The 11,102-nt window shown below is 35.6% G+C and overlaps 1 protein-coding gene across 1 annotated transcript; it reads left to right on the plus strand.

Annotated features, from left to right (window-relative positions):
- The first annotated feature begins 718 nt into the window (after nt 1–718).
- Nucleotides 719–8,618, plus strand: ndufs8b (NADH:ubiquinone oxidoreductase core subunit S8b). Its single transcript, NM_001024402.4, has 7 exons — nt 719–750; nt 1,288–1,340; nt 1,441–1,506; nt 1,590–1,679; nt 4,660–4,832; nt 4,912–5,040; nt 8,164–8,618. Exons 2-7 carry the CDS (start codon nt 1,292–1,294, stop codon nt 8,293–8,295), a joined length of 639 nt encoding a protein of 212 aa, NP_001019573.2. The 5' UTR covers nt 719–750; nt 1,288–1,291; the 3' UTR covers nt 8,296–8,618.
- Nucleotides 8,619–11,102: the final 2,484 nt, after the last annotated feature.

Below are 11,102 nucleotides of genomic sequence, written 5' to 3' on the forward strand. Positions count from 1 at the left end.
AACCATGTAAAATTAATTTAATTATACTTTGGGTATTGTTGATAACCAGGAATTTTTATAGCCTACTTTTTTTTACCAAAGAAGCTAGAAAAAATCTGCAGAACTCATTATTATAGTTTTTTTATTATTATTATTATTATTATTATTATTATTATTATTATTATTATTATTATGTTTTAATCATTTTTATTTTTTTAATGGCCAAATTTTGTGAACAGTTGAATGTGCTGGACAGTTTGTTTTTTTGTCTAAGAAATGATAGTGGGCTACTATTTTTTACTTCAAAACTTTAACATTGCTATTTTTTCCTAATAGTAGCCTATGTGTTGTAATAAATTTGTATTTTTAAAAATTGTCTTGTTTTAAGTTTTCTTTAGTGCAAATTTTTGGAAAATATTTTTAGTACATCAAAAAGTGTGGTTATGAGGACTTCTGACAAGTTAATCCAGCGAAAAAAAATCACTAAAACGCAGTATTTAAATCTCATAGTTAAATAGAAACTGAGGCGTATAACTGCAAAAAGGTGCATTTTTTTTAGAAAAAAGAACCACCCCTTTTACTCGGCTGGCTACGGGCCTGCTGTTACATGTCATCGTATGGTTTGTATGCTTGTCAGTTTTATGCTTCAATTAAAAAAACTCGTCTGTCACGCAGTAGTTTAGCGGACACCACGTGACCGCCGGGCTCTTGAAAGCGCAAGTAGCTTAAAAAAATCTTCACACTCCAATGACTAACAGGCCGAAGCTTCAGGTGAGTGAAGTATCCAACATACATAAATATTCATAGGGTCTAATGACTTGAAGAGGTAATCAACTGAAAGTGACATTGTTGGCATTCAGTTATAAGCATGTGCAGATAGTGTGTTCTCAATATGTAGCCTAAAACTTGAGGGCTTTACGTTAAATGTGTAAAGAACCGGTAAAACAGAGAATTAGCCTAGCTTAAAGTTTATATTACCTTGCTTGCTTGTAAATATAGTTTTATAAAGTTACATTAACTGAAAAACCAACAAACTTACGGTTTCCACCTACTTCTAAACACATGTGCATGTTGTGTTTATGGAAGCATTTGCAATTTGCTTGTATGAAAGAAGTTGTTTAATAGGGTCTGACAGATTGTGAAAGGAGATTACCAACAGGCTTATGGCACAAATCTGTTCATTTGGCATACAGCCCATCTGATTCAATCTCAGTATAAGTAATAGATCTTCACCAATGACATGAAGCTGTATATTGACATAATATTATGTGATCATAAATTCATAATTGTGGTCATAATATCTTTTAGGTTGATGAGGATGGAGATGACATTGCGCATACTGTTTTCCTCCTGCCGCACAGGTAAATGTTGGGTGAAAAACAAAATATTAATTTGAAAATGACTTGAGTAGAGTTTGATGTTGTGTTCCTATTGAACCAAAAATGCTCAAATTTCATTCAGGCACTTTTGCAGCCAGACTTGGGCCTGTTCGCCCCTTCAGCCTTACCATTCACAGAGGAGGCTACAGTAAGATCATACATATATATTTACAGTCTAAACAGGTGTTGTAGACAAAGTGTCCTATAATGTCTGTCTTTGTCTGTCTGTAGAGTATGTAAATGCGGAAGATTTGCCTTCTGACCTGAAGTCCATCACAGACCGTGCAGCACAGACACTGCTGTTGACCGAACTGTGCAGAGGTGGGTTTGATTAACATTTTTTATTTATATGCTGAGAGGTTTTAAGATATAAAAATAGTGTTGTTCAAATATGTATATTTATTATATAAATTAAAAATATACAATTGAAGTCAGAATTTATAGCCCCCCTGTTTATTTTTTCCCTAATTTCTGTTCAATGGAGAGCAGATTTTTTTTAAACATAATAGTTTTAATAACTCATTTCTAATAACTGATTTATTTTATCTTTGCCATGATGACAGTAAATAATATTTTACTAGATATTTTTCAAGACACTTCATACAGCTTAAAGTGACATTTAAAGGCTTAACTAGGTTAATTAGGTTAACTAGGCAGGTTAGGGTATATAGGAAAGTTATTTTATAACGATGGTTTGTTCTCTAGACCATTGGAAAAAATAGCTTAAAGGGGCTAATAATTTTGTCCTTAAAATGGTGCTTAAAAAAATTAAAAACTGCTTTTATTCTAACCGAAATAAAACAAATAATACTTTCTCCAGAAGAAAAAATATCAGACACACTGTGAAAATGTCCTTGCTCTTTTAAACATCATTTTGGAAATTTTTAAAAAAGAAAGAAAAATCAAAGCGGGGCTAACAATTCTTTATTCAACTGTATATAATTTATTTATTCATTCATTCATTTTCTTGTCGGCTTAATCCATTTATTAATCTGAGGTCATCACAGCGGAATGAACCGCCAACTTATCCAGCACGTGTTTACGCAGCGGATGCCCTTCCAGCCACAACCCATCTCTGGGAAACATCCACACACACTCATTCACACTCATACACTATGGACAATTTAGCCTACCCAATTCACCTGTACCGCATGTCTTTGGACTTGTGGGGGAAACCGGAGCACCCGGAGAATCCCACGCGAACGCAGGGAGAACATGCAAACTCCACACAGAAATGCCAACCAACCCAGCTGAGGCTGGAACCAGCGACCTTCTTGCGATCTACCTACTGTGCCATTGCGTCGCCTCATATTATATACATCATTATAATAATTATATTTTTTGTCATTATAATTAAATATGGGTGTGACTGTGAGAGTGGATGGATGTTTTGGATGGGTGCTGGTTTGCAGCTGGAAGGGCATCTGCTGTGTAAAACAAATGCTTGATAAGCTGGGAGTTCATTCTGCTTTGGTGAGCCCTGATTAAGGGACTAAGCCAAAAAGAAAATGAATGAATGAATGAATGATTGAATAATTAAATATGGGCAACATGGTGGCTCAGTGGTTAGAACTGTTGCCTCAGAGCAAGAAGGTCACTGGTTTGAATCCCGGCTGGGTCAGTTGGCATTTCTGTGTGGAGTTTGGATGTTCTCCCCGTGTTCGCGTGTGTTTTCTACAGGTGCTCCAGTTTATCCCACAGTCCAAAAACATGCATTATAGATTAATTGAATAAACTTAATTGGCCATAGTGTATGTGTGTGAATTAGAGTGTAAGGATGTTTCCCAGTGCTGGGTTGCAGCTGGAAGGGGATCTGCTGTGTAAAATGTTTGCTGGATAAGTTGGCAGTTCATTCCGCTGTAGCAACCCAAAATGAATAAAGGTAAGCTGAATGAAAATGAATGAATAAAAGAATAATTAAATAATAATATTTATTATTGTTACTATTATTAATATTTTTATGTTTTTTGTTGTTGTTGTATATGTTTATAGAAGGTTTGGACAGAATTAGTAATTTTAGTTATTATTTATTAATTAACTTATATATTTATTTATTTATATTATTAATATAACGATGATGATGTGATAACTCGATAATAATTTAAATTATATTAAATCATTCTTGTTATAATTAAATATTACCAGTGCTAGGCAAAGATAATTGTGATTAATAGCATCCAAAATAAAAGTTTGTTTTGATATAATGTATGTGTGTGTGTTATTTATTGTGTATATGTGATCCACAAACATACATAGAAACAAAACTATACAAAAAAAAAAAATTGTTACACTTGATATTATATATTTAGAATTTGTATCATATAAATTTATATTCATTCATTCATTTTTCTTCGTCTTAGTCCTTTTATTAATCAGCAGTCACCACAGTGGAATGAACCGCCAACTTATCCAGCATATGTTTTACAAAGCCCTTTAAGCCGCAACCCAGTACTGGGAAATACTCATACTCTCTTGCATAACACACACATACACTATGGCCAATTTAGCTTTTTCAACTCACCTATAGCGCATGTGTTTGTGCTTTGGGGGAAATCAGAACACCCGGAGGAAACCCATGCCAACATGGTGTCATGATCACCAGCGATCTAACCACCAGATATCGCTGAAATACATTCACACTCACACAAACTACAAATCTGCCAGTTCATGGACTGCAACTCCACACATGCACTGGATGTTAGATCCTGACTGATTACACAGCTGAAGCTACTCAAGGACTGATTAATGGAGTAAAAGTACTGCTCAAACACTGTTGCTGAGTCTTGTTATCTGCTATAGTGACATTACAACGCGTTTTCCTTTGTCTTGCTTTACCGTGTTTTTGACCCTTGCTTTGTTTATTTGTTTAGTCCTGTTTGCTGCATGCCTCTGGCCATCTGCCTGCTTTTTGACTAGGACTCTGGATTGCCCTTATACATCTGTTTGCTCCTGTATTGGCCACTGCTTGCCTGACCATTCTAATAAACCTGCATGCGGATCCGCAACTCTGTTGTCAGTGTAACATCCCTGGTTAAACACGGACAGCACATGCAAACTCCACATATAAATGTCAACTGACCCAGCAGGGCTCGAACCAGCGACCTTTCTCACTGTGAGGCGACAGTGCTAATCAATCAGTCGTAAAAGTATATTTTATACCTAAATATAAATAAATATTTTCTGAAATATATGCATGCATTTGGATGCAATTAATCTTAATAAATTTTGCCCACCTCTACATATTACATAATTATAATACATGGTTTTGCAGTTGTATTCTCTCTCTCTCTCTGTATGGCAGGTTTGGCCATGGCTGTGAGTTACTTGTTCAGAGAACCAGCTACGATCAACTACCCCTTTGAGAAAGGCCCTCTCTCTCCACGTTTTCGCGGTGAGCATGCGCTACGCAGATACCCAAACGGAGAGGAGCGCTGTATCGCATGCAAACTGTGTGAAGCTGTCTGTCCTGCTCAGGTAACGTCTATGCGTTTTCCTTATGGGTCTCCGATCGCCTCTACTGATTGGGTGTCAGCTGTGTGTTTGTCTCTCACAGGCCATCACTATAGAAGCAGAGACTCGTGCAGACGGCAGCAGAAGAACAACCCGTTACGACATTGACATGACCAAATGCATCTACTGTGGATTCTGTCAGGAGGCCTGTCCTGTAGATGCAATCGTAGAGGTATGCATATATTTCTATATAAATGCAGTTAAAGTCAGAATTATTTGCCCCCCTGTTTATTTTTTTCCCCAATATCTGTTTAACGAAGACAAATTTATTTAACACATTTATTTAAACACAATTTTAATAACTCATTTCCAATAACTGATTTGTTTTCTCTTTGCTATGATGACAGCACATAATATTTTAGTATATATTTTTCAAGACACTTCTATACAGCTTAAGTGACATTTAAAGGCTTAAGTAGGTTCCTTAGGTTAACTAGGCAGGTTAGGGTAATTAAGCAAGTTATTGTATAATGATGGTTTGTTCTGTAGACTATCGAAAAATATATATAGCTTAAGGGGGCTAATAATTTTGATCTTAAAAAATAAATAAAAAATTTAAATCTGATTTTATTCTAGCTGAAATTAAACAAATAAGACTTTCTCGATAAGAAAAAATATTATTAGATTTACTGTGAAAATTTCCTTGCTCTCTTAAACATCATTTAGGAAATATTTAAAAAGGAAAACACAATTCAAAGGGGGACTAATAATTCTGATCTCAACTGTATGTATGTCACCCTGGACCACATAAGAGCATCCGTTTTTCGAAAGTGAGATTTATATATCGTCTGAAAACTGAATAAAACTTTTTTTCATTAATGTACTTTCTTAGGATTCTACAATATTTAGCTGAGATGTGGAAATCTGGAATCTGAAGGTTTAAAAAAAATCTAATTTAAGAGAAAATCCTTTAAAGCTACGCAATTGATGCTCTTAGCAATGCATATAAGTAATCAAAAATTGAGTGTTGATGTACGTACAGTTCCCGGTACTGGGACGCAGCTAAAAGGGCATCTGCTGCATAAAACATATGCAGGAATAGTTGGCGGTCCATTCTGCTGTGGCAACTCCTGAAAACATCAGTCACTAAGCCAAAGGAAAATGAATGAATGAGTGAATGTATTTACAGTAGGAAATTTACAAAACATCTCCACCGAGCACAGGCCCGGATTGGCTAATCGGGAGGACCGTGAGAATTCCCGGTGGGCCGGTCCGTTTTTTGGCCTTGGGGGCCGGTGTCCCTAGCTCCAGAATCTGTTGCTCTCAGCAGTCACACTTTTTAAATTAATTTATTTACTTACTTGACAACAGTCTTCTTATTCTTTATTTTACCGCAGCTCTTCTCTTTTTATATGTAACCAGCCTACAGGTTAATGATGATATTACTCAGATGAGTCAGTCCTTCATATACAACTGTTGTGGTCCAGTGGTTAGCACGTTAGATTATGACGCCGCCGACCTGGGTTTGATTCTTGTCTGAGTATGTTTTTTTTTTTTTAATTATAGTTTTATTGTTAAGACATATAATACTGTTAGGGTTTTTGAACATTTAAAGTTCTAAAGCAGCTGTTTTATTTAATGTTTATTTAGCTGTTTAATTTGGAAGTGACCTTGTTTTAATATCATCAGTCGTGAACTGAGGTGGGCCGGTCTAAGGCTTGACACTCCAGGGCTGAAAAAGAGTCCCACTCCGGCCCTGACCGAGCATGATCATTATGAAATGTTCTAATGATTCTTGTCATAAAATAAAATTGAGGGGTGGCGCAGTGGGCGGCGCTGTCACCTCACAGCAAGTAGGTCGCTGGTTCGAGCCTTTTCTTTGTGGGGTTTGCATGTTCTCCCCATGTTCACATGGGTTTCCTCTGTGTACCCCCCCCCCCCCAGTCCAAAGACATGTGCTATACTGTAGGTGAATTGAATAAGCTTAATTGGCCATAGTGTATGTGTGAGAGTGTATGGGTGTTTCCCAGTACTGAGTTGCAGCTGGAAGGGCATTCGCTGCGTAAAACATATGCTGGATAAGTTGGCGTTTCATTTCGCTGTGATGTCCCCTGATGAATAAGGGACTAAGCCAAAGAAAAATGAATTAATGTTGTAAAATTGATAAGGATGTTTTCTCGTTTCTCCATTATTTTTTTACCTTGCAGCTCTCTCTGCCTCTAGAGTTTTTGCTCAGTTAAATTTAGAATTATATTTTATTGTCCTTTGCAGGAAATTTGTCTTGGACTCAAGCTGCACACGTGTCTTGGACTCAATCCACATATAACAATAGACGACATGTAACATTAACAGCAGTGTTGCCAAGTCTGCAGTTTTTCCGTGGAATTGGACTTCTTTTGATCTGTGTCCACAGGTTGTTGTTTTTTAATCCGCTGGTTTTCCCCAATCTCCTCCCCCGCTCTTCATCTCTAAACCCCCCTCCCGCTCTGACATTTAAAAAAGTCATGTGATCTTGTTATCAGAGATCATGTAATAATAAAAAAATGTTTTTTTACAGGCTGAGCATACTCTAAAACATCTGAAATGTTGTTTTGGTCATTCTAAAACACCTTAACTATTTCAGTATTAGTGTTATTATATTATTAATGACCTCCAGAACCATCAAGAGTGTCTGTGCTTTACGTCTCACGTCTTCAAACGCCACCACACATTCATTACATATCAGCATATTGTCTTCTGAGGCGCAAGTTAAATAAAGAAAAGACTCGCGCAGCTGTTTATCAGGAAATTATGATTTTGTTCTCTTTGAGTCATTAGATGGAAACGCTGCTTTATTTGCATGTCTTATATGCCATACTCCAAGTTTTGTGCATAAATTTAATTAGCATCTTTGGATGGAAACATAGCTATTGTGCAATCTAAAAAAAATTAAGTAGTTTTCAATTTAAAATGCCAAGAGATACAGGTATAAATCTATAGATTTCTAGGGATCATTAGATGAATGATGTGCCAGGTTTTTTTCTTTTTAAAGGTCGTTTGAACAAATATAAAACTGAGCAACACAGTCAGAAACTAAAGTATTGACTTTAGTGTTTGTGAAGGGAGCCTATACAGGGAGTTACTCGGCAATCAATTCAAACACATGCAGCCTATACTTCAAGTGGTCCTTGAATGAAAACAAGTTGCAATATCTTCGAATGAAGTTTGTTTCGGGGGTTGGATTTTACTTTAAATTCTGCGATAACAAAATCCTGGAGGGGCCGATTATAGTAGATATTGATCACTGAGGGGTCATATTCACTCATACTTTACACTCGTTCCATTAACAATGTAATCTTTCTCCTTTCTGTGCCAGGGCCCTAATTTTGAGTACTCCACTGAGACGCATGAAGAGCTGCTGTATAATAAAGAGAAACTGTTGAATAATGGAGATCGATGGGAGGTTGAAATTGCTGCTAACATCCAGGCGGATTACCTGTACAGATGAACAATTGCACAAACCTCCTGATGATAGTCAGATAACAGGAAAACAAGGAGCTTCATAAGCTGCATTTAATGGATCTGAACACTGCACTGTATAGAACCATAGAAACGCACACATCAATCAGTTGTTAAGTATGAAATGAAATGCACAAATCAAACCAAATATGTTTATTTTGATTTAATTGTTCATTCAGTGTATTCAAACTTAGCTTTTCTCAGGGGCAAATAAAATACACCTCTGCATGTAAATGTTTATTGGGAATTGACATTGCTTATTTTTTTTCTTTGATAAACTTTACTCATGTAAATAAAAAAGAAGCACAATAAGGTGTGTTGGTTTTACTTGCATCTTATAATGCTCTATTTGAAAAAAAAAAAAAAACAAAGATTGCCTGCTGCTCTTTCATATATATCTTTTTCTTAGAAATATTTTACATTCTATCTATAATAAAAATTTAGCTTTTTTCCTCTATCACTATCACATTTTAATATATTTTCTATTTTCCTTTCTGATAATGTATATATTTTATTAATTAAATAGCTTTTAAAAAATAAATTGCAGAATTGCAGTCTAGATGCCGGAGGCTGGAAAACGCTGGACGTCCATCGTGGAGAAGCTGCAGGTGTGAGTATAGGTCACCGGCGGGTGTTCAGGCTGGTCCATGAGATCAATGCGAAGACTTTTCTGTCACTAGGATCTTTCAGGAATCGGTGTCATGCTCTTCACTCCTCCATGACAACCACAGCATCAGCTTAGGATATGGCCTGGCCCAGGATTATGGATACCTTGGCATCATTTCTTCTCAGGTTTTGGATCACATTAATGGTGCTGCTCTGTATGAGAATCCCCAGGTGGAAGTTGCTGAATTAAAATTGCCTAGTCACAAAAAAATGATTCTTTTAACAAATAGGGAACATCTTAATGGACAGTGATTTAGACTATAAAGCTTCTTCATAATTTCACACAAGAATATTATCTTTAAAACATTTATTTGCAGAAAATGTCTGATAAACCTGAAAAGATTTTTCTTGGCATTTTCTGCTGCCTGAAAAAGAATATTTAATATTGAATGTCATTTTCTGCAAATAAATGGCCTAAAAGCAAACACTGTTAGCCTGTTTAAAATTTTGAAGACACATACATAGTTTATAAAACACAAATGAACATAAGTCAAAGTCAGCCTTATTGTCAATTCAACCACATCTACAGCACATACAGAGAATTGAAATTGCGTTACTCTTAGACCCTATAGATGCAGATCAGATTATATTGGTACAGAAAGTAGAATTTTAAAAAGAAATTACAATAAATAGAAATACACATATAATATAATCTAAAAATATCAGTAAAACATAAACAAATTGTAAACAGTACAATTACAGTTAAAGACTAATGGCAAAGAGTGCAAACCAGAGTTGTGCAAATGCAAAACAGTATATAGTGCAAAACATACATTATAATGCAAGACCGTATTTAGTGCAAAAAGCTTGTAAATAGGATAAAGTGACAGTGCCCTAATACAGGGAGGTAGTATGAGGTACAGTCCAATGTTACACAAAGTGACCGGTGCAGTTATGCTCAAAAAACACTTATAAAAAATAACTTGTTTAAAAAAAAAAAAAAACTAATAAAAGAATTTTATTATTTGCTAATGTTATGTTTAATACATTGAAAAATAACTTTAAAGTAACAAAAGTGACTTGTAAAATAACAGCCTTATATGAGTCATTTTAATCTAAGTGGTGTTGTTAACTCACAAAAAAAAAAACAACAAAATGTATTCATTACTAAGATTGTTCATGGTAAGACTTAACGAGATTATTCATCCAAAACTGAAAATGCTCATTGTGACTATATTTTCAGCTGAACACAAAAGCTGATATTTTAAAGAAAATTTAAACTTCCATAGCAAAAATAGGTACTAGGAATTGCAGAATTTCAATCAAAAATATCTTTTTTTTTTTTTTTATCATTTAAACAAATAATACACCCAAAAATAAAACACATGCTACTATTTACTTGCCCCAATGCAGAGGTGTCCAAACTCGGTCCTGGAGGGTCCAGTGTCCTGTGAAGTTTAGTTACAACCTCAATCAGACACACATGGGCTAGCTAATCAAGCTCTTACTTGAATTTCTAGAAACATCCTTGCAGCTGTGTTGAGGCAAGTTGGAGCTAAAATCTGCAGGACACTAGCCATCCAAGACTGAGCTTGGACACCCCTGCACTAATGCATAGGTCTCAAATTCAATTTCTGGAGGGTCGCAGCTCTGCACAGTTTTGCTCCAACCCTAATCAAACACAGCTTACCCAACTAATATATATGTATAAACAGTTTTTAAGATCAGGTGTCAAATGTCAATGAAAAAACAAAATTTAATAGCTAATTTAAATGAGAACATGAAAGAGGCTTTACTAATGGGCAGCAGCAATTCATTCCAAAATGACTTATAACAGCAAAAGAATAATCCCTTCTAAGCTTATGTTTTTTGGCTCAATCAAGAGAAACTGATATACTGGCGTGAGAGAACAAGTGAGAGAACAAGCGAAGCTAACACAGGGAAATGTGGCCATGTTTGCGAATACCAGTTAACAGGTGTGCTGCAGAATTTTGCACCATTTGCAAGTGGGCAAATGGTGACCTGATACTCGTCACATACAATACATTACAGTAATCTAACAGAGTTGTCACAGCATGGATTACTGTCTCACACTGTTGTTTTGGTATATATTGCTTAATTTTTGCTAGTTGTCTTCAAATTTCAAAATCAAATTTCACCCTTAAATTATTAACTGTATAGGCTTCATAT

This window comes from Danio rerio, chromosome 14 (assembly GCF_052040795.2).
Source record: "Danio rerio strain M-AB ecotype USA chromosome 14, GRCz13ab, whole genome shotgun sequence".
NCBI classification, from domain to species: Eukaryota; Metazoa; Chordata; class Actinopteri; order Cypriniformes; family Danionidae; genus Danio; species Danio rerio.